This window comes from Trachypithecus francoisi, unplaced genomic scaffold, assembly GCF_009764315.1.
Source record: "Trachypithecus francoisi isolate TF-2019V2 unplaced genomic scaffold, Tfra_2.0 Lachesis_group8, whole genome shotgun sequence".
Taxonomy (NCBI): Eukaryota; Metazoa; Chordata; class Mammalia; order Primates; family Cercopithecidae; genus Trachypithecus; species Trachypithecus francoisi.
The window spans coordinates 6,929,586-6,953,330 of NW_022681473.1; the positions used below are offsets into that span (position 1 = coordinate 6,929,586).

Consider the following 23,745-nt stretch of genomic DNA (forward strand, 5'->3'; position numbering starts at 1 on the left):
GCAGTCACCAGGTACAAAGAGTCTGAGACAGCCGAATCAGGCACCATTTTTTATAAAAACGCATAGTCTCATTTTTCACTCTTTAAAATCACATTCAAAAATCGGCAAAGAAACGCCCCGGGGAATGAGTAGACGGGAGGGGAGGGTGCGCCAACCCAGCCCCGGGGTGGGGGAGAAGGCGCGACACCACACAGGCAGCGTGACTGGCACGAGGGGGCATGCGGTGGGCGAGGCGGCGCCCCAAGGTGGCGGCACTGACAGGACGTGGGCTGTGGGGTTGGCCAGCCTGGGCAAGGGTACACTGACGGGCCGGGGTGGGGGGCACACTGACAGGCTCCAGCCAGCCTCCTTGATGTGCTGCCCGCCCACCTGGCCGGCCCCGTCCTGGGCAGAAGGGGTCGCACCCGCCCCAGCATCGGGGAGACCTCAGGCCAGGCGAGGCCAGTATGGCCCAACCCACAGTAGCCTTGCTGTGGTCCCTGAGCCCAGGTGCTGGGGGTTGGGGCAAGAGGGGACAGAAGGGAGGGTAGCAGCACCTGCCGCCAATGCCACCCTCTCAGCCGAGCCCTGCAGTGTCAGGGAAGTGGGAGTGGAGGCAGCCAGTGACACCGAGGCTTTTCCTGAATAAGGGCACAGGAGCCCGAGTCACTGTGGGAGGCCTTGGGGGCCAGGGAGACAACAGGCCCCTCCTCTCACCAACGCTGTGGGGCAGGACAGTGCAGGCCTGCCCCTCTGCAGCAGGAGGGGGTGCAGTGGGAAAATTCAAGTCGGATCCCTGTGCTGCGCCCGCCCCAGTGAGGGAGGCTGGGCCACTCAGCAGTGCCCGTGGGCACAGAGTGCAGCCCACAGAGTCCAGGGTGGCACAGCTTGGTGTGGCATCATCCCTCGGGGAAGGGGCGGGAGGGCTGTGCTCTTCCCCCACAGGAAGACACTGGGAGTGGGCAGCCCCTGGGGTCAGGACGGTGGGCGCCGGGCAGCGGCTGGGTTGGTGCAGCAGGAGCTGAGGCAAGCAGGCCCCTCCCCGGGGAGCTGGGCCAGGCTGGGGCCACAGGAAATCACAATAATTACAAAATAAAACCTTTTCCGCTTGGCGGGAAAACAAATAATAAAAATTCGACAAAATAAATTAGAGGTTTATAAAAGGCGGGCGGGCGGGTCAGAGGCCGTTGGCACTGCCGCGCTGGACCAGCGGCACCTTGCTCAGCTCCACCACAGGCGAGCGCGGCTTGTTCTTCATCTTGGGCACCCGCTGCACCAGCTGCTGGGCCTCGCGGTAGGCGTCACGCAGCTCCTTCTTCCACTGCACCAGTTCAGGGTCGCTCTACACATGCCAAGCCCAGCTCTGTTAGCTGGGGCTCTCCCCAGCCTGCCTGGCCTGGCCCCCCGGCCCTCCCACCCCCAGCCCAGCCCCCACTCACATCGCACTGCAAAACGAACTGTTTCCCACCGCGGATCTTGAGGAGCAGGCACTTGCGCTCCTTGATCTGCGTCTCCTCCACGGACTGGATCTCCTCCATGGTCAGCAGGCTCTGCTGCAGGGCCAGGGATGGGTGGTGCAGGTAAGAGCCGGGCCGGCCAGCCACCTGGAAGCCCAGCTCCCGGACCCCCGCACGGGCTCCTTACCGGGGCCTCGCCCTCGCCCCGCCACTCCAGGCGGTTGGGGAACAGGTAGAAGTACCGCCGCTGCCACTGGGTCAGGAAGGGGTTGCCCATCTTGGACATGTAGCCGTGCATGATGCAGTCCTTGCCCAGGGCGTAGTCTGAGGTGAGAGACAGAGGAGACTCAGCCGGCCCCGCCTGGGTTTCTTTTTTGTTGTTTTCAGACAGGGTCTCCACTCTGTCGCCCAGGCTGGAGGGCTGTGGCACAATCTTGGCTCACTGCAACCTCCACCTCCCAGGTTCAAGCGATCCTCCCGCCTCAGCCTCCCGGGTAGCTGGGAGTACAGGCGCCTGCCACCATGCCTGGCTAATTTTTTTGGTATTTTTTGGTAGAGACAGGGTTTCACCATGTTGGCCAGGCTGGTCTCAAACTCCTGACCTCAAGTGATCTGCGCTCCTTGGCCTCCCAAAGTGCTGGGATTACAGGCGTGAGCCACCACACCCGGCCCCAGCCTGAGTTTCAATCCCAGAGCCGCCACTTTCTGGCTGTGATCCAGGGCGAGTTCCTTAAACCCGAGCCAGCTGCTCACTTCTAAGCAGGCAGGGGCCTGGTGCCGCAGCAGCCGGCGACCCTCACCTTCCTCATGGCCCAGCTGCTTGTTCTTGGCTTTCTTGCGAGCCTCCAGCCGGTCTGTCTCAGCGTTGATGGTGTCGAAGACAGTCTCGGCCACCTCCTGCTGCCACCGCTCCGAGATGGTGAGGGGGAAGTTGCGGTAGAGCTCCTGATCACTGTCCAGTAACTTTGCCAGGTGGATGGGGCAGGGGCACATGAATGGACAGAGATGCCGGAATACCATCAGCCACAGGCTGCCCAGACCCAGGGCCCTGGGTAGGGATGGTCAGTGCAACTGCCACCACCAGGGAAGTTGGCTGAGGAGGAGCTGAGGCCTCCAAGCTGGCAGGGCTGGCACAGGGTCTCACAGGTGATAGGAAGGGACAGGGATCCTCCCCCAGGCCAGGATCGGAGCCCAGGTACAAGAGGCCAGGCAAGGCCCAGTACCTTGATTCCTTTTGTGTCCTCCTCATCAAAGGAGCCAATGTCGAAGGCATCAGCCGCGTTCACCTCCCCTCGTGGGGGGATCAGCGGGGGAGGGTACTGCAGCAGAACAGGGCATTAGCTCGGGGGTGGGACTGCAGAGCATCCCCAGTCCCTGCCGCAGACTGTTACCTTCTGCAAGAAGACCATCTGCCAGTCCAGGGAGCGGAAAAAGGGGCTCTCTTTCACCTCCTGAGCCCTGCGGGGAGAGGCCAGTCATCTGGGCTCAGCCCCACCCTGAGCCCTCCTGGGCTTAACTCCTGGTTGAGCCACTTTCTGGCTCTGTGAACTTGGGCAAGTTCCTTAAGCTTGAGCTGTTTCCTCATCTCTCAAATGGGAGAACAGAAGTTCCTACATCATAGGGTTGTGGCTTTTAACATTGGTAAATTTTGCAACCCTATGCCCAGTGCTTAATAAATGTTCAATAAACATAAAAAGCTGCTATTATCATTGTCTGTGACAAGGGCCCCTCTGGAAGCCAGTTACCAGCTGGTTCCAGCAGCTCCCACCCCCAGGGCAGCCCCTCCACCCTGAGAACATTGGACAGGGCTGGCCATGCCTCAACTTGTGAGCTCCTCCAAGGAGGCTGTGACCTTGGAGGGGGTTCCAGGTGATGGGACACAGCCCTTGTCCTCATGGGGGCACAGCCGGCAGCATGCCCAAGGAGCCAGGGCACTCACCCTCGGCCCAGGCAGCCCAGTCTCCGGTTGACATCTCTCTGCAGCAACCCCTCCAACAGGGAGCGGAGTTCAGGGGAGAAGGAGTCGGGCAGCTCCACAGCCTTTAGAGAGGAGTGGGTCATTAGCAGGGGCTTAGGAAGAGCCCTTGACCCCATCCCAGCTCAGGGGAGCGAGGGGTCCAGGCCCCCAGCAGAGGGACAGATGGAGCGTCGCTTCCATCTGTCAGGTGCTCCAACAGCACGGGGAGGGCAAGAGCCTATGGGGCAGGAGGTCTGCCTCGGAGGCCAGAGTAGGGGTCAGTGGCCGAGATCTCTGCTGGCTGGTGGGAAGCAAGAGTCATGCTCTGGCACTCACAGGAGCTCCACCCACCCCTCCGCGGCCCCGTGCCGAGACCCGCACCCACCATCGTCAGCGTCATGCGGTCGATCTCATGCTTGTCTTTGGTCTTGTGCTGCCGGAAGGGGCTATGCCTGGGCAAGAGAGGCCAAAAACCAACGTCAAAGGACAGGAATGGGGAAAGGGAGGCAGGCAGCATGAATGAGCTGTGACCAAAGTCAGGGACGGTGCCACCCCAACACCAAGGCAGCTATGGGCTCCCCTCCCCTAGTATCCCACCCGGACTGGGGAGGAATTTCTCTCAGCCCCGACCCACCTGCCCACCTGGGACGGGCCACTCACCCCCGCAGCAACTTGAAGAGCATGCACCCCAGAGAGAACCAGTCGGCACTGCTGTCGTAGGCTACGCCCTTCTGCAGGACCTCCGGAGCCATGTACCCGTGGGTGCCCCTGTGGGAGCAAGGGGCCATGAGCGGGAGTGGTGACGGGTGGGGAGGTAGAGGGTGGGGGGCACTCACACGCTGGCATGGGGCTTCTTCTTGGAGAAGTCGCAGGCCAGGCCCAGGTCCGAGATCCGCACGTGGCCATGCTCGTCCAGAAGGATGTTGGCCGGCTGTGGAGGAAGCCCAGGGCAGCTCAGGATGGGGCCCGGCCAGGCAAGATGCCAGCTGGGTCACTGCTTCACTGGAGAGGATGATGGCTTCCCAAGGAAAGGGCAAAGGTGGGGTCCTCTCTCTTGTCCCCAGCCACAACCTGGACCCAGAGAGTGGCTGGGTGGGAAGGGCAGGGGCGGAGATGGGAAGACAAGGGGCGGCCATGTCCCAGGAGCCCCACTCCTCTGGGCCTGGTGGCCAGGATACTGAGAGGAAGGAGAGGACAGCTACGGAGGCCCAGCCTAGGGACAGCAGGGCGCTCACCTTCAGGTCCCGGTAGACCACGAAGCGGTTGTGCATGTGCTCCAGGCCCAGGATGATCTCGGCCGCATAGAAGCGCATGTCAGCCTCTGAGAAGACCCCGTGCTGGGACAGGTGGTAGTGCAGGTCCCCACCTGAGGGAGGCAGCCCCACAGGCAGCATTCAGCATCTTGTCCCAGCCTCCCATGCCTGGGCCCAGCCCACCCTGGGGCAGGGCCAGCACTCACCATTCATGAGGTCCAGGATGAAGCTGAGCTTGTCTGGCGTGTGGAACGCGTATGACATGCAGACGATGAATGGGCAGTCCTGGGAGGGGAGACATGAGGGGAGGGGCAGTCAGCAGGGGTGCCCGGGGTTCCAGAGCCTCAGCGGCAGCCCAGCCCACCCCACTCACCCCGGTGCTGACAAGTGAGAGCATGATGCGCTCATTCAGGGCCAGGGTCTCCCCCTGCTTCATCTTGATGCGCTTTTTGTCCAGGCACTTCATGGCGTACCTGCAGGGCACAGGTCGGCAATCAACACCAACCCTGGGAACAGGGGCCCAGGGCTGCCTCTGGGGGCGCTTGAGGGAAAGATTAGACCCAGGACCAGCATGTGGCACAAATAAAAGACAGGGAGGGCTGGGGCCAGAGGAGCCTGCAGGGGTAACAGCATGGCAAGACAGGAGTGCATGGGGCAGCAGGTAGCCCTGTGAGGAACCCAGACTGTCAGGGCCCCCCAGGAGCCCGGCTCCCCCAGACATCCCCCGCGCCGAGCAGGGTGCTCACATCTTGCCTGTGTCGGCCTTCCGGCACCCATAGACCTCGCCGAAGCCCCCGCGCCCGATGATGCGATGCACGCTGAAGTCATTCATGGTCAGCTGAGGGGCAGCGACAGCTGCGGTCACCACAGGCTGCCTTGGCCCAGTCCTGGGGCAGAGGCACCTGGGCAGCAGGGGCTGGCCCCATGCCAGGGTCCCCATACCCATGTCCTGGCCATCCTTGCCACACACTTACCTGCTCCAGCCTCCCCATGCCAGGATCCCAGCCCTGACCCCCATAGCCACGGCCCTGGGGGCTAAAGGATAGATACCCCCTGACCTCCCCACTCCCAGCCAAGCCTCAGGCCCAGCTCCCGGGAGAGGAGCAGCAGGGTGCCCAGCTTTCCATGCCCCCCTCAGGCCCACTCACGTGGATGTTGAGCTCCACATTCTTCCACTGGCAAAACCGTGTGAACTTATCGCTGGAAGAGAAGAATCTGGGCTCAGGGGCCACTCAGAATGTGGGAAGTGAGCCTGCCCCACCCAGCAGTCACTCCCTGGGGTCCCGTGAGGGCAGATGTGGAAACATCATGAGCTTTAATGTCCTCTTCCAGGAATGATATGTTGAGGGCCTGCCCACCCACAGTGCCAGCCAGGGCTGCTTAGGTGCCCAGCACGGCCCTCGGCCACCTGGCTGTGGCTTCCTGCTGGAATCAGACCCACACAGAGACGAGGTCTTCCAGTCTAACCCAGACTTCCTGCTACCATATCCTTGACAAGTGCATCTCCCATACCTGCTTGCATACCTCCAATGACATAGAGCTCACTCCATGGCTGGGCAACAGTGACCCTAAAAAAGCTGCTCCCTAAAGCTAGCTGAAATCTGCCTACAATTCCCACCCACCGCGCCAACTCTGGCTACGAGGGTCACGGGGGCCGTGTGCTCTCCTGGGCCCATCCCTACCACGACCCTGATGCTTCTCAGCCCGGGTGGGCCAGCAAGGTGCTATACAGCCCATGGCAAAGAGACACAGCGGGCGCAGCTCTCCTAGGTCCCTGGAGCTCCCTGGAGCTAGGAGACTGCCTGGGATGGGCTTTGAGCTGCCTGGTGCTGAGGATGGCAGTGTGGGAGAAGATGGCCTGCAGCCTGTCTGACCTCTCAGGAGTCCTTGCAAGGGGGCCACTGACGGGCCAGCCACCTGCCTGCTCAGGGCCTAATGAAGGCTGGCTTCTGCCCTCCACACCAGCCACACCCTTCTGAGAGCGGCCCCTCCCTCCCCATTCCTCTCCTACACTGCCCCGCTCTCACCTCTCGATGAATTTCTGGAACACGTCCCCGCGGAGGTTCTGACAAATCTCTTCGATGTATGGCTAAGGGAGGAAGCTGGAAGTTGGTGACTGAGCCCCGAGAGACCATGGCTGCCCAGGCCCCACCCCCAGCTGACCAGGTTCGTTGACCCAGGGCTGTCCAAGATGACTTCGCCTGGGCAGGGATCGGGAGGCACACACCTGGAAGAGATCTGGAGGCACCTGCTTCTTCCCCAGGTGGCCTTGGACATGCTCAGTGGCACTCTTCGAGAAGGGCTGGGGAGGACAGAGGTGGCCATGAATTCTCTGCAGGGTCCTCTTTTCCCCTCCCAATCTGCAGGTGACTCTGGGCCAGCACAGGGGGCCAGCCGAGGACACTCACGTGCGAGCAGGCCAGCAGCTCCTTCATGATGTATGAGTCGAAGATCTCCCGGCTGCGTGCCACACGCTCCTCCTCTGTCTCCAGCTTCTCATACTTCTTGATCTGGAGAACAGGATTCCTGCAGGTCATCGATAGCCCAGCAGGGAATGGGGGTGCCCACACCAGGTGGCTTGTGGATTCCACAAAGCTGCCTCAACCTCCTTCCCTTTCTCCGGGCAGCGCAGGGCCCGGGCCTCTGGGCCTCACCTCCTCGTAGAACTCCACCAAGGGCCTGGCCTCCTCCAGGTGGTTCAGGCAGAAGTCTCGGAAGAGCAGGTACCCTGAAGGCAACAGTGTAAGGTCACAGAAACACGCCTCTCAGAGGCCTTCCCATCAGTGCGGATAGTGTGGGTTGAACTCCCTGGGCAGAACTGGCTATGGAGATGGCAAAGGTGGTCTCGGCCCCAGGCAAGGGGTGGGCCAGGCAGCCACTAAGGCTGCTGCCAACTTGAAGATACCTGGATTCTGGGTCAGGGCCCCCATGTTTCTACCCTCTTCCTGAAATCTGTTTCCCCAGGTGGCAGCTGGACGGCGATGGGTGAGGCAGAGGAGAGGGGTTGGCTCTGGCATCAGGGAGCCCTGGCTTGGCACCTGGGCCCCCATTCACTGTAGCCCAGGACCCTGTGCCTGCTCTGTGAGGCTGATACCCCGCACCGGGGTGGGCTGTGCAGGTACAACACGATCCAGTCTGAGGGCCCTGAGATGCTGTGGCCACCGGGGCCAGTTCAGCCTGCAGCATGGTGGGGAGGTTAGCAGGGGGCTCTGAGAGGCCACACCACTCCTCTGGACCCTGCCCCACTCCATTGTCTGGCTTATGGGCACAGTGGCCTGAGAAACAGGCAGGAAGGATGGGTCCAGTTGGGGAAACTAGGGCTCAGGGAGCTGGTCAGACATACTGCCTGTGGCAGAGACTCAAGCGGAACCCAGGACTACTCTACCAAGTGGCAAGTCCCTGGGAAAGAGGTTGGGGGCTGGGGCCTCAGGGCAGGGGGCATGGAAGGGGTATGGGCCACAGGGAACTGGAGAGGCAAGGTGGGCTCTCAGGGGACCCCAGATAGAGTGCCCTCATGCCTGAGTAAGGGGCCTGGGCCCGGGCCCAGGGACCTGGCCCCCAAGCACTACCCAGGGACAGAGGCCCTCCTCAGGCCTCCAGTCTGACATGGGTGAGCTGGCTCGAGCTGGTAGCCTCCCATGCCTTCGGGGACACCGCATGGGCACCTGGGTCAGAGCTGCGGCCATCACTTCAGTCCTCACTGCCTGGCCTTTAGTGCAGGGCCTTTGAGGAATGGAGACCAGGCTTCACAGTGGGCACAGTGCTCTCATCTGACTGTGACAGGCCTGCGCAGTGGGACTCATGAGTCCCATCTCCCAGATGAGGACACCAGCAGGCTCAGAGAGATGAAGCAACTTGCCCGAGGGCACATGGCACAGGCCTGGGACCCAAACTCTGTGCTTCCTGACACACCGACTCCCCCAGGCTGACGTCCAATGCCTGATCCCATCAGGCCAGGATGCCCCCTGTCCAGAGCTGACCTCCTATTCTCAGGAAGGCCAAATCAAAGCCATGTGGGGCTGGAGCCTGTTTCCTGAGACCTGCCCCAAGCCTGCCCTCCAGGCCAGGTCCAGAGGGTGGGTCGCATTAAACTTCTGACAGCAGGCATCAGACACCAGCTGGAGGAGGAATGGAGGGCCAGCGCCAGGCAGGTTGCTTACAAAGAGGGCCCATGGGGTGGGGCGGGGCCAACCACAGCTCGGCAGGCGCCACAGGAAGGGCCCCGCCTCTTCCTGTCAGTTCTACCAACGGCCCAGAGCAGCTGCGGCCGAGCCAAGGGGAAGCTGCAACTCTCAAAAACAAAAACCCCAAAGGAGGAACTTCCCTGGCGGCCCTGGAAGACTCTGGGCCCCCACCCCCACCACGGGGCTCCCTGGGCCGATGGGCAGGGGCTAGGAGGCACGCAGGGTCACAGAGACTTGGAGCAACCCCTGGGGTCTCGCTGGCTGCTCCACCCTGAATAGGTGGGAGGCCAAATCTCCGGAGACTGGGGAGCACGGCTGGGCTGACTGGGGTAGGGGCAAGAAGTTAAGCCTGGTGGCTGGCAGAACCACTGCCATACTCACCCAGCTTCTGGGAAAAGATCTTCTCAAAGGTCACCTCGCCCCGGTCTTCCAGGTACTTCTGCATGACACTGCGGATGCTGTAGGACGGGGGGGGCACAGTAAGCAGAAGCCCCCAGAGCCTGTCGGGGCTGCAGGCCCAGAAATGTGAGCAGAGGGCACTGCTGGTGGTGTCGCCACTCCCTCCAGGAAGGAGGCCACCATGTCGGGCCTACTCACCCCAGCCACAGGTCAAACCAGAGGGCTTCCAGGAAGCCTTTCCCTGCACTGCCCCCGCCAGGCTGTGTCCCAAAGGCCACGGTGGCCGGCAGGTGGCCCTCTGCTCAGGGGCCCACTGCCTGTGGGGTTTGGTCCCAGTGCTGCCACCGGCTGGCTTTGGGCACTTGGCCAAGTCACAAAAGCCAAACCTGGTTTGTGAGCAGATGAAAAGACACACATGTGGCATCTCCACACAGGGGCACACGGCTCGGCGGTAAAAAGGAATGAGGCACTGACAGGGGCCACAACGCGGATAACCCTTGAAAACATGAGGCTGAACGAAGCCAGTCACAAAGGGTTGCCACATATTGTGGGAGTTCACTCACATGAACAAACCCACGGACACAGTATGCAGATCTGTGGCTGCCGGGGACTGGAGAGAGGGAGAGGAGTGACTGCCGGTGGGGATGGGGTTTCTTTTTGGGGCGACTGGGGGAGGGAGAGGATTGACTGTGGTGGGGATGGGGTTTCTTTTTGGGGGGGCTGGGGAGGGAGAGGAGTGACTGCTGGTGGGGATGGGGTTTCTTTTTGGGGTAAGGGTTGCATAACATGGTGAATATACTAAAAAACACTAAATTGTATAATAAAATGATGAATTTTGTATGAACTGCATCTCAATGTTTTAAATGGTAAGAAAAGGCCATGCCTTGGTCGTGTGTCCCTAGTACTTGGATATAAAATGTGACCCCTGCCCTGGGTTGCTTGGTATGGCCGTAGGGGAAGGACTGGCCACTGTGACCCCCAAAACCCAACCTGACACCCCCCACCCTGTTTATCTCACCCCTACAATGAGTGCTGTCTGGGAGAGCCACAACAGGCTTCACTCCTGGCCTCAAATACCACCTTACTGTCCCCTCCTGCCCTCTCCTGGTCCATCTCCAGCCCAGCCCTGCCGGTCTGTCCCGATGGCCAGCTGAGGCCTGTATCTGGTCCTCACTAATCTGGGCTCCTAGGGTAACGTGTAGCTGCCATACTGAGGGCATGTGCAGGGCTGGGGGCCTGTAGTGCCAACAACCTGAGCCCATGTCATGCTCACATGGCCCTGCAGGATCTATGGGGCCACCAGCAGGCCTCCTGGGAAAAGACTGCAGCTGGTGGAGATTTGGATCTGCAAGTCCAGATTCTCTGCTTGGCACGGCCCCTGCCTATCTGCACTCTGGCCCTGCCTGCCCCTAGGAGCCCAGTCCAGGGCTGGTTGGACTGGCCACCCAGGCTGTGGTCACAAAGACCTGCTGCACATCTACCTACCCCTGAGGCACTGTGTACATCATGCCAAAGCCACCCCCTGCTCCAAGCAGCCCTGCCCAGGGCATGGTTCTGAGCCTGTGATACCAGACAGCATGTGCAGAAGCCTTGGGAAGGGGAGGAGGCTTCTGGGTCTGGGGAGGCTGTGTGGAGAAGGCGGAACTCCCCTGGGTTCCTGGAGTGCAAGCAGGATCTCGGCAGGTGGCGAAGCCAGGGAGATCGGTAGACATGCAACAGGCAGGGGACAGTATGTCCAGGGATAAGCAAGGGCCAATGGGGCAGGGGAGAGGTCACACAAAGTCCATGGCAAGGCGGAGGGCTGGGCCTTGCAAAACAGGGGGCTTCAGAGCCAAGGAGTGGGCAGGAGAGCAGGACTCAGGAGGCTCCATCCAGGGCAGCGGTAGCCCAACTCCACTGGAGGTGCTACGGGGAGGAAGCCCAGGCAGAGGCGACACTTTGGCAGGAAGAAGGGCAAGAGGGTGGGTGAGAGAAGGCTCAGGCTGTCGGGGACCAGGAGAAGGGTTATGAGTTCAGCCCCGTGAGGGCTTCCAGGCTTTGGGCCCGAGGGTCTGGAAGAACAGTGGCTCCAGCCAGAAGAGCCGTCTGCAGAGAGCAGCTCCAGGCAGCATTGACCTGGCCTGTGGACCCTGCCTGGCCACTGGCCTCAGGCTCCAGAGGGGGGTCCTATCCGTTTCCGCTGGGCACTGTCCTTCTGGGAAGGGCTGCAGTGGACTCCCGGGCCTCGGCCCCTGATCTCACTTGGTTCGAGCCTTCCTCAGGAAAAGCTGAGCAAGATAGCACGATAGCACGATAGCACGAGCACAGCAGGGTTGCCATGAGCACAGTCCCAAGGCCGTGACCCCCTCGCCTGCTCCTCAGAGGCTGGGAGGGGCTGTGGCCTCTTCCAAAGTTGTCTCCAACAGGAAGCAGGGCACTGAAGACAAGGATGGGCCTAAGTGACCCTGAGTTCGCATCCTATGACTCCTTCAGAACAGACCCTGCCTGGATGGGAAGAGGAGGGTCAACGCCCCACCACCGGGGAGTCAGGATGCCCTCTGAGAACTGACAGGAGCTCCGAGGATGGGCCCCCCCGTCCATGCCAGCACACCCACCCCTTCAGGACATATGCCAGCTCACATCCACCAGCCACTGTCAAGGACATGTTTCCCGGCACGTGGGACTCCCAAGGACATAGGAATCGGTGGACGGAGACTGGCGTTTCACACACAGCAGGGGCTTCCTAAAAATCTCTTTAACTGAGAAAGACCCAGCCCCTGCACTCAGCACCTGCAGACAGGAGGCCTGGGCCCTGGGCGGCCCTGGAGGCGTAGGTTATGCACTGGAAAAACCAGAGCGAGGAGAAAACCCCAAGGCCAGGGGCCTGCATCTCACCTGGGAGGTGGGCCGGGAAGGCGGGACTCTGGTTCTGCACCAGATTTTTGAGTTCTGGGACATTTTGGTCCACAGAAGGGGATGAAAAAAAGCCAAAAAAAAAAAAAAAAAAAAAAAAAAATCACAAAATGCCAGTCTTCCGGGGCAGTGGAGGGTCAAATGAGTTTGATCAGGTGCTGGTCAAGCGGAAGGCAGCGACAGGCAGATGCAGATGACAGGCAAAGCAATTCTAGCCTGTAGGGGTCACCCACCAGGAGCTGGGCATGGTCCTGGGAATGGGGGCCACGGGGCTTCAGCAGTAAGTCCCACTGAGCCCCAGACTTGCTTCCTAAGAGCCTGCAAAAACGGTGCCAGCTTGGCAGGGCACAGTAGCTCACACTTGTAATCCCAGCACATTGGGAGGCTGAGGCGGGCGAATCATGAGGTCAAGAGTTCAAGACCAGTCTGACCAACATGGTGAAACCCTGTCTCTACTAAAAATATAAAAATTAGCCGGGCATGGTGGCATGCGCCTGTAGTCCCAGCTACTCAGGAGGCTGAGGCAGAAGAATCACCTGAACCCTGGAGACGGAGGTTGCAGTGAGCCAAGATTGTGCCACTGCACTCCAGCCTGGGTGACAGAGTGAGACTCTGTCTCAAAAAAAAAAAAAAAAAAATAGTGCCAGCTTGGCAGAGGGAATGGCCACCTAGGAGCCAGGGAGTAGCCACTGCCACTTCTCAACTGGACACACAAAGTCTCCAAGGGGGAAGCATGCTTGCTTCCCTGCCTGCGACAGCCAGGGGAACCTGCCGGGCAGGCCCTTTCTCCTTCCCAGGGGCTCTGCTGTCGGCCCCCGCCTGGGAACAGCAGCAAGCAGGACCCGGGGCTCTGAGGCCATGTCTCCCCTCAGCAGCCACGCCTGGGCATGGCTACCGCATTCTTCCCAGCCCACAGCACTTCACTTTCTTCCTTAAAAAGAAAAAAATGTTTTTTAAATAAAATAAACAACCCCCCTCCCCCCAGCAAGAAACCAAACACAAGGTCAGGCCTGAGCAGAGTCCTTGAATGGAAGGCCCCCAAAGTGGCAATTTTAGGGTTTCCTGTCTATTCCCATGGGTCTGGCTGCCAAGGGAACTGGCAGGTTGGAAGAACTTGCCACTGGGGGCAGCTCCTGCCAGGGTGGCAAGCACAGGCGGGCATGGGGGCGGTGCAGCCTCCTGGGTTGGGTCACCTTGTCTCCAACACCGCTCCCTGATACTGGCAGAGTCTGGAGTGGCAGTGAGCCCAGAGCATGTCCCTGCCGCCACCCAGGTCAGCAACCCTGAGATCCAGGGGAACGTGGCTCCCAAGATCTACTCTGGAGATCAGGAGAACCAAGTGGCCTCAACAGTCCCAGACGGAAGGACCTAAGGTTCCCAACACTTTTGGGCAAGGGCCTTGATCTTTGCTCTGGCCGTTGGATGGGTGCCTGGGTTCCAAATGCCCCTTACCACCTGGTCACAAAGTTGAAATGTCCAGTTTCCCCACCTGTAAAATGAGGATGTCAATGAGATGCTGAATCGTCATTGTCACACTGGCCATTTGCAAAGCCTGGGCGGACACGGCAGAAGGGGTGCTCCTAAAACGCCAGGCTGGCCGTGCTGCCCACCGTGCCCTGCCTGCTGGGCCATGGGAGAGAGCCACCAGAGCCCCGTTCCTCAGCGCCCCACAGCTCATGGACAGTCCGTGCTGAATTACACAGTGGCCTGTCTTGCCCGACCCTCTGTTCCACATTTGCTGTGTTCTTGGAGGATGGGGCCTTGGTGGATGGGGCCTGTGGCCAGGGCTGAGCTGAGCAGGGTGGTTGGGACTCCCCTGCTCACAGACCAGCTTCAGGCACTGCATTGCTCTACTGTGGGCCCAGTGGGTAGAGCCTACAGCCTGCCCTGCCAAAGTATCAAGGGCTCCTTGGCACAGAGGTGCTTGGTGCCCGCCCAGCCTTGGGAAGGAGCGGTCAGTCCCACCTTGGCACCCCTGCAGCTAGGGCAGCCCGCACCAGCTCCTGCTGCTCCTGGAGCAGGCCCAGCCCAATGCTGCGGGCAGAAGACAGTGAGCAGCTGCAGCACTGAGCGCTGGGTGACAGGGAAGGAGTGGGTGCTGAGGGAGCACTTCCGGTCCCTTCTGGCACCTCATGGTTCAGAAGAAATGCAAAGTCCAGGCCATGCTCTATGGCCTGGGCTCTCTCAGGTGGCTCCTGCTCGGGGTCAGAGGCTGCAGCTGTGTGGATGGGAGGGAGTGACAAGTCAGAGGCCAACACACTCTTGCTGATGGTGAGGAAACCAAGGCTGGAGGAAGCTGGCTGGGCCGTGTGCTCCGAGGCCCACAGTGAGTTAGTGTCAGAGAAAATGTCCAAAGGCTCCCTGAGAAACGGCCTCCCACCAGAGCACCCTCCATCCTTCCCTTGACCTCTGTGAAAGAGCCGGGTGCAGGGCTCAGAGGACCCTGACATGTGCCCAGCCTCTGGCCTGGCTGCCCTCCCGCTCCTGACTAGGGGCTGCAGGAGGCAGGCAGCCCCCTTCCCTGGAACCCAGGATGAGAGGCAGCCTTGGCCGGCAGCTGGCAGCCAGGAGCCATGGTTCCTGTGCCTGTCGTGCGACAGTGATGCTAAAGCTTTGCCACGCCAGGATGGTGAGAGCTGGCACGAGGGCTACAGGCCTGGCAGGTCTGGTGCGGCCACGCTGGGAACCGTCCCCTGGGAGATGAGCGAGCGTTCACCAGCCAGCGCAGCAGGGCTTGTGGCTATGGCCGAGGTGCTCCCTGTGGCATTTCCAGGAAACCTGACACCAAGGTGCCAGCAGCAGGAGGAAGTCCCCTGGGGCTTCTTAATGTTTCTCAATGACTCTCCCTGGGGCCAACAACATCCTCAGAGCTCAAGGATGGGGCCACAGACCAAATAGGAAAGACCAGCCCAAACCGTCAGTCCAAGGCAAGCCCTGAGCAGTGGAGAGAAAAAGCCAGCTGGCCCGGCACACAGCCCAGGCTCTGGAACGTCGCGTCGGCCACAAAGCAGCTCCCTTGCGGGGATGCTCGGGAAGAGGCACTCTGGCGGCCTTGTCAAATGTCACGGCTTCTTCACAAATATGACATGAGCACCCACACCCTGCAATTTACTGCCGACATGGAGACCGTAATCTGCATCACGCTAGAATGCACCAAGAACAAACTTCCAGAACTCTGTGCCCTGTGGTTCCCAGGAGGGGGTTGTCCCCCATCACAAACTCGAGATGGCTCTAGAGTCAGAAAATTGCCCCTACCTGGGAACAGAGCTGCCAACATGTTAATACCAGAAAACCCACTTCTGCCAGCATAGACGTGGCCCTTTGCAGTAAGCAGCAAAGCAGAGAAGGGATATTATCGTTTTAGAAAAAAGCTGCAGCCAAACATCTCATTTTTAGTATCTCAGTTGCAGCAAAGTAGAAATAATGTGAATATAGCTCCATTCAGCAGCGGAAACTGACCCATGGGGAGCCGAAGGAGAGTAGGGAAGGGGCCTGGGAAGAAGGGGCAGGTGTGAGGGAGGCTGTGCGTCCTCAAGGGCAACACTGTGCTTTTGGTTCCTGCTATGTGTTCCGAAGCAAGAGCACATCCTGAAAGCAACAGCCAAGCCAACCCAAACCCACTAGCCTGAGCACTCAGCCCCTCTGCCAAGCCCACCTGGGTGCAACCTAGGCACGGGGAGGAGATGCTGGCTGCGGAGCACGCCTGCACCTGACGTCACCGGGAACTTACTACTAGGAATTGATTGTGCATTAATAGGACACCTCATTCTGGGTTAACAGCCCAAATTCCCCTGCACAGTTTCCAATCTGCATTGCTCACACTCCCTTCAAATCCATTTATCCAGGTAACAGCAGGCGGGCGACTTAACGGCGAATAAGTGAAAGCCATGCTCTGGAAAAGAAAGCAGATGAGAAAGATATCGCAGACACCCATTCCTGGGGAATGGTGGGGCTTCAAAGGCCCAGAGGGAGTGACTGCAGGAAAGATCATCTTGTTTTCAGGGAAAGGAGTCAGGAGAATGCTGCCACTGAAGTGGAAAGTTCTGGGTAAGGGACAAAGGCTGGAAGCAGCAGGGTTGCAGCTGGTGCCGCAGGAGTGGAGGAAGGAGGGAGGGAAAAAGCTTCCCGCTGCACTCCTTCCCCCACAAATCAAGGGCAGGAAGTTCTGGCTGCAAAGAGTTAACAGGAACGAGGCAGCGGAGGAACAGGGGCAGGGTCTGGGGAGACAGGGAAGCCAGAAAGGGGCAGGAAAGAGGAAACTCTCGGTGGGGGAGGGACCAGGAAACAGCCAAGAAATCGGGAGGCTGCAAGAGGCACCCGGCTCCAACAATCTGCTGCTGGGGCTGCCACTGTCACTGGGGAGGGCAGAGGAACCTCCTGGGAGCGCCCAGGCAGGCCTCCTCAGCTAGGAGCCCAGAGATTAATTACACGAGACCTCAGTGGTCATATTAAGCAAATGATGAAAATTACAAGACTGCTGGCTGCCGGGAAAGGGAGACAGCAGTTCCTTCAGAGCAAGGCCCAGACCACAGACCCTGAGAGTGAAGGGGCAGCCCCCTAATTTTACCAAGGTGGAAACCGAGGCAGGCCCAGTCAGGCTAAGGGACTGGCCTAGGTCCCATGTGGGCTGGTGGTAGAGGGAGAAGCCAGGTCTCCCATCTTCCAGATACACAATGCTGCCTTACGCTGCCTCCTTCTAGAAGAAGGTCGGGGAAAGGGACTGTTTCCTCGGATTCTATAGGGTGACAGAAGGGGAGGCCCCTGTACCAACTCAATGTGGCACTGTGCCTAACCACTCCCATTCCCTAGCCGTTGGAACTCAGAGCTGTGATGCCAGCCCCAGCTCTTGGTCAAGCCACATCCCCAGGCACCAGCCATGGAGGGACTGCCAAGGTGGGCCACCTCAAGGTGTGAACAATTCCCAGAGGCACCCTGTCACAGGGACAAGCCACAGCCCCTCTCCCTGACTCTGACATTGACCTTGGGGGTATGGGGAAGACAGGCTCCTGCATCTGATGGGACCCTGGAGTGGAGCTGCCCCTCGGGGCAGTAGCTTTGCCAGGGCAGCTCAGTTCTCCATCCCAGCCAACAGGAAGGGGGCTGAGCCTTGTGAACTGTGACAGCCAATGGCCCCAGACAAGGGGTGCCAGTCAGCCCACGCCGCAAAATGTGGACAGGGGCGAGAACAGTGTTGTGCAGGGGTGAGTGGAGGGGATAAAGCACAGCAGAGAAACAGCACCGGCCTGTGTGGTCCAGAAACCTGAGGCCCCATTCCAGCTTTCTTCTGTGACGAGTACGCGACTCCTCCCCTCCCTGAGCCTCAATGACTTCAACTGCTAAAGGGGAGAATCCCACCTACTGGGCCTGCCTCCCACAGTTGTCAAAAGGACAAAATGGAGTAAAAATCACTCTGCAAACGGAAAACTGTCGGCCAAACATGAGACATGGTCAGGATCACCATCGGGGCGGCGGGGGGCAAGGGGAGCGCGCTCTGCCCCACTGGGTGTGCAAGGCAAGGCATATGCAAAGGGTGGCCTGCTCCCTAATACCTCAGGCCTGGATCCCCATATAGGGGTGGCCCATAGCCCTTCCCAGGCCTTAGCACACTGATACTCGGCGCTCGCACCTCCAGTCCATTTCACAGATGTGGGCAATTTGCGGAAGGCCATGCTGCTGATGGTGACCCAATGTGAAAACCTGGGCTGCCTGGCTCCGCCTCCTGCTGTCCTCCCAGAATCCTATCCAACCTTGTTTCTGCTCAGGACTGCCCGGGGCGTCACACAGTCCTGGTATTTCTTGAGCAACTACTACATGCAAGGCATGGCCTAGCCAGCTTCACAGGTTGGTTGAAGAATTGAGATGACAGATGATGACAGATGTCAAAACAGGTAAGTCAGTAATAACTCCTATCATTATTGCTATCACCGCCATCACTGCTGTGGATGGGAAAGGGGACAGGAAAAGAACATCTCGTTTCTCCGGGTTCTGACACCTGCAGAGCCAAGGCGGCGCCCCATCAGAAGCAATGCATTCTGGGGGGAGAGTACACAAACGCAGACAGTTCCAGAAAAGGTCCCACCACACACATTGCCGAACTCCATCCTGCAGGAGGGTCTCAAGGCTGTGGCCACCAAGGAGAGCCGTTTTGAGCCCTAGAGGCTGACTCCCCCGTTTCCTCCCTCGTGGGTTTGTCATTTCTGAACTCATTTCTGCACTAACCGTCACTGCTCCCTGGACAGCCCCCAGCTGACAGTCAGTCTGGTTCCTGTTTTGAGAAATCTGATTGCAAATATCTTAGAAAAAAAAGGCCCTAACAGCCTTTTCAGAATGCAGACCAATTTTCCTCTCCCAGGCCTGACGTTCAGTCAATCCAAACACCCAGTGAGCAGGGCATGGCAGAGGGGGCCGGTGAGGGCCATGGGCATGGCACCCCTGCAGCATCAGCCAGGGCTTAGACAGATGCTTCAAAGGTTGAGGGACATCACAGAGTCACAACTCTTATTTCACGCCATCTACATTTCACAGATGAGAAGACCGAGGCCCAGTGAGGGAAGGGACTTGCCCACAGTCACAAGATAAGACCACGGCAGTGTGGACAGGCCCCATTCCCAGCCTGCTGGGGCACCAGGAGGCTAACCCTCAGGCATGCACGAGGAGTTGCCACACGACACAAAGAACCGTGGCGGGCACATCTGCTCCCTGGCGCAGGCCAGGGCAGCCAATGAAATGTAGAACCGGAAGTCTGAAGCCCTGATCTGTTGGCCAGGTGCCACCTCAGACAACCTGTGTGACTTGGGGCAGGCCACTCACCTCTGGAGCTTCAGTTAAACTACACCTCTCCTGGCCACCCCATTCGCTGCTGAGAGGCTCACACAGTGGAGAGATACTCTATCAGCCATAAAGTGCTGGACAAACCGCAGCAATCGTCCACATCCTGTGTACTTTTGCACCTACATCCTGAGCAGTCTAAACTTTGATACCAGGTGTGATGTCAGTTGTCTTACAGAGGCGATAGCTAAGGTCCAGCTGTTGCCGGTGTGCTGGGAGGGCCCCTGGTCAACAGCACCCACCGGGCACCATATGCAGTGCACGCCAGAGGAGGAACGTGGGGGAGAGGGCATGGGGGATGTTTCCCCCACCTGAGCGCGGTCTGAGGCGGAGGGTGCCCGCAGCACCCTAGGTCCTGCTCACCACGCCGCCCTGAAAGCACTCTCAAGCCCAACTACAGGATAGCGACTCCACCAGAGGGTGGGAGAAGAGTCCGGAAAACTGGCTGTCCCCCCACACCTCACCCAAGTGTAGACTGGAGGGGAGACGGGTGGGGGTAGTGGAAACCCCAAGGCGGGTGCCGTGAGCAGGGACAGCAAAAGGGTGGGTGACATCGTCAGGCGAGGTAAATGGTGGCCGGCGGAGGGGAGGGGACCCCACAGGGACCAAGGGCTGCTCGGAGGAGGATGAAGGGGCGCGCCGGGCCCCTGTGGGAGAAGGCGGGAGCTAGGGGCTGACAGCGGCTGGTGGGGGGGGGGGGCGGCGGAACGCGATAAGGAAGCAGCAGGGCGGCCGGGGGACCGGAGCGGGCCCGGGGGCCGAAGGGGCAGAGGAGCTCCGGAGTTGGGGCGCTCCGGGCTCAGGCGCTCAGGGTCTGGGGCTTAGCGTCTGGACCCGCAGGCGCCACGGCCGGGCTGCTCCGGGCTCGGGGGCCGACAGAGGGTCGCGAGAGCCGACCCCGGGGGTCCAAGTCGCGGGGTTGAGTGTGGGGCCAGGGTCTCGGGGTCGCGGCCGGGGTGCCCGTGGGGTCGGGCCGGGGCCGCGGGCGACTTCTCCTCACCTGGGCTCGGGCAGCAGGATCTTCTTGCTGGCGCGCGCGGCCGGCGTGGCCTTGCTCTTCTCCATGGCCATCAGGTAGCTCACGTCGGCCAGCACCGCCTCCAGGTCCGCCATCTTGGCGGCGGCGCTGCCTCCTCCCGCCGCCGCCGCCGCCGCCGCCGCCGCTCCCGCTCGCTCGGCGCTCGGCCCGGTCCGGCCGCGGCTCGCTCGGCCTGGGGCGCCGACGCCTCCCGCCTGGCCCCGCTCGGCGCCCGCGGCTCCGCTCGCCGCCGCTCACAGGCGGCGCCGCCCCATGGCGCCGGCTCGGGCCCGGCCCCGGCTCGCGCTCCGCTCCCGCCGGGACTGCAGTCGGGGCGCCGCCGCCGCCGCCGCCGCCCGCGCGCCCGCGCCCCGGAGCCGCCGCCGCCTCCGGCCCCGCCTGCCGCGCACGGCGCCAGCGAGCCCGCAAGTAGCCGAGCCGGGCGGGAGACGGCGCCCCCTGGAGGCCGCGCGGAGTCTGACCCCGAACCAGACCTGCGATAGCGGGCTCAGATCCTGGCCGTGACCTCGGGTCTGGACGGAGGCCCGGGCCTGGAACAAGACAGGGACCCGGCACAGAAGACGATCCCAGACCCATTCCTTGACCACAACCTCGGGTCACATCTCTGGATCCCAAGCTCTCCAGTCAGGCTGCGGCCCTGACACCAGACGTGATCACAAGGAACCTGAACGCTCACCAAGACACAGATTCAGACCTCTGAACACCATCCCGGGATTTTCATCTCAGACCCTGGCTATAACCCTGGACTCCCTGACCTTTGACGCAGTCCACGACCTGACGCCAGACTCCAAACAGGACCCCAGACTCAAACCTTTGCCCACCACCTCAGACTCTAACCATGACCTCAGATCACAGCCCTCCCTGGGTCTCCAACGCCATACCCAGACTGTGACACTCACCCCAGACCCCTAACAGGTCCCCAGATCCAGATTTTGGACCATGACCTCGATCCCATCCTGGTTACTGACCCCAACCTTGATTCTGACCCTAGGCCACTACCATGACCCTGCATCCTAGACTTGGGGTCAGGGCTCAGACCTAGATTGGACTATCAACTCCAAACCACTGTCCTAGGCTCAACACCCAGAACTGTGGACACAGACTCAGGACTAGGACATCTAACCTGGGACCCACATTGGACCCAGAATCCTTAGTAGGTCACCCAGAACCTGGGACCTGACAACTGCAGTCCAATTACAGGCTTCCCCCATCCCCGATCCCACCCCTCCTACTCTAGAACCAATCCTGGTCTCTGGAGGCCCACTCTGGATCAAGTATCCTGCACCCAACCCCACCCCCTAACAGGCTCATAGACCCAGGTCCCTGGCCAGCACTCTTGGCAGCTCCCTTCCCTGTACCCCATCCCATCCAGATGCTCCTTCAGGATGGTTCCACATGTAGGGTGAAACTTCTCCCAGCCCGGGAGGGCACAGAGGTTTCAGTGCTGCCTGGCAGGGGAAACCCACCCACCTGAGAGCCCACCCAGAGTGGGGAAAGCCAAGTGTCTCAAGGCAGCACTCCTATCTCAACATGCCCCTCTCTAGACCCTCTCTTTGCTTTCGAAGGGATAGGGCCCTCCTCCCAGCCCTGGGCACATAGAGCTCAAATCTCATTACCATGTTGTGGGCCAGCAACCAGGATCCTTTTGCAAAGCAAGGCTCCCATCTCTGTGCACTTCTAGGCTACCTTCTTGGATCAGCCCCAACAGAACCTGGAACCAGAGCATTATCAGAGCTGGTGAGGTTCTCCTCTCAGTGAGTGGTGAGCCCCAGGTTTCTTTTCCCTAACTGCTCCTTCATTTGCTCCCCTTCTCTAATTTGTCATTATAGTCTCCTGTCTGGCCTCCTGAGAATCTCCTTGAATCTGTCTACTTCTCAGGGTCCTATGGCCAGCCACTGCCCTGATGCAGGCCCTGATCAAAGATGCCTTTCCCAGATCTAGATCTGATGGAATCACTGCCTGCTTGGCACCAAGAAGCAGCTCTCCAGGCCTTCTGGGGCTACTGAGAGTGAGAGACCTAGAGGGGTCTCTAGGACTCACCCCACTCTGCCCAAAGCAGATTAGGTGAACAAACTCCTTAATCTGCAAGTCAAGATCTTGGAGGACTTGGACCTTGGATGCTCCAGTTTGTTTTGCTACCATCCTCTGCACCTGGAGCTCCCCCACCAACTCACCCAGCCATTCTCACTTCTGTGCTTCTGCTGTTTCCTGGGCCTGGAAGCCCTTCTGTGTACCTTCCTCCCTGGCCAACTCCTACTCATCCGCTAAGACTCACCTCCTCCCGGCAGTCTTCCCTGACTCCCTGACCCCAACGATGTACATCTCCAATTCTACACTTACCACCTTCTAGGTCCTATTTCCCATCTTCAGTTGCAAGATGCATCGTTGCAAGATGCATCATTGCAAGTTTTGACAGTGGGGAGTGAAGTCTCATTACATATCTGCATCAACTGGAAAATGCATCATGATGCTGGAAATGTTGATATATATATTTAAAGAGTACATACTGTCCCCCACTGTCACTGGTGCTCCTAGTTCATCCCTTGCTCCCAGTGCCTACCACAGGACCTGACTCAAAGGCGTCAATGTTTGATGAGCGAATGAATGAGTGAATGAGCTGTTGGAGCACATGGGGTTTGGGGTGGAACAAGGCCAGTGCCACAACATGAAGCCTCTAACCTCCTCTCCCCACTGCCCTGTGCTGACTCTTCTGGACCGTGAGCACAGCCACATGTCAGCCAGGGTTTTCGGGAATAACCTCTATTTAAAAACTTCTGCCTGATGAACTTGTCAGACCAGAGTCTGTGTGTGGGTTCTGAAATGCCAGCCATTCTGTTCCAAGAGGTGGCCTCACCTTCCCACCCCCACCTAAAGACTCAGTCCCTCCCACCCACAGCCCAATCCACACCCCCTGCCAGGCTTGAAGCTGGGGTCTTTTAAGGGGGCCTGGTCTCCCTTCGTTGATTCCTGGGCCCAGGAAAAGTGACTTCAGGAAGCCCCAGGTTCAGAAGAGGTTGGTGTGAGCCCCAGGCCTGGGGAAGACTGGTTTTGGGGATGGTGCTGTTCTCTGTTGGTCCTGGGAAGGTCGATTGCCTTTGCAGGTCAGTGTCAGGCATTTCTTCTCTCTACAAACCTTTGTCCTGTGCCTAGACTGCTCCTGACCAGGATGCTAGGAGTGCAAAGTGGAGTGGAGGCCCATCTCCGCCCAGCTGGCAGCCCCACAGACACATCATTACTTGGCATCGCCACTGGATGACTAATAGATGTTGCAAACTTAGCGCGGCCCACACACTGAGCTCTTGCTCCCACTACCCAGCCCCTGTCCAACCTGCTCCTCTCCCGCCTCCCCATCTCAGGCATGGATCCTCCATTTTCCCAAAATCTAGGAGCTGTCCTCGATTCCTCTCTTCCCTCATCTGGCCCCCACCCCCATGTATACCCCTGCTGTCATACAGCATCTGTGGCATATCTGCCTCTGAAGTACACCCTCGATCCTTCCACTGTGCCCTGCTAAACCCTGGCCTGGGTCTCAGTCACCTCTTGCCTGCATGCCTGCACCAGCCTCCTCTCTGCACGCCCTGCTGCTCCTGCAGGTTGAGCTTCTATAGATCTAAATCAAAGCCCACCCCCAATGACTGCCCCTGCACTTAGGATAAAATCCACCCCACTTCCTGTGGCCTGTAAGACTTGCACAGACTGGTCCCTGCCTAACAGACTGGTCCCTCTCTAACTCGGCAATTTCCATCCTTCCCCTTCC

The 23,745-nt window shown here is 59.7% G+C and overlaps 1 protein-coding gene across 1 annotated transcript; it reads right to left on the bottom strand.

The window, feature by feature from the left end:
* Window positions 1–36: 36 nt before the first annotated feature.
* GRK2 (G protein-coupled receptor kinase 2) lies at window positions 37–20,363 on the bottom strand. The gene is made up of 21 exons (XM_033205087.1): window positions 19,950–20,363; window positions 9,212–9,288; window positions 7,301–7,374; window positions 7,055–7,156; window positions 6,874–6,948; window positions 6,674–6,735; window positions 5,795–5,846; window positions 5,393–5,484; window positions 5,020–5,119; window positions 4,853–4,931; window positions 4,629–4,759; window positions 4,230–4,324; window positions 4,054–4,161; window positions 3,779–3,845; window positions 3,376–3,476; window positions 2,828–2,894; window positions 2,660–2,755; window positions 2,237–2,399; window positions 1,624–1,760; window positions 1,419–1,532; window positions 37–1,321 (listed from the first exon to the last, which is right to left on the bottom strand). The coding sequence occupies exons 1-21, from the start codon at window positions 20,060–20,062 to the stop codon at window positions 1,157–1,159; spliced, it is 2,070 nt and encodes a 689-aa protein (XP_033060978.1). The 5' UTR covers window positions 20,063–20,363; the 3' UTR covers window positions 37–1,156.
* Window positions 20,364–23,745: the final 3,382 nt, after the last annotated feature.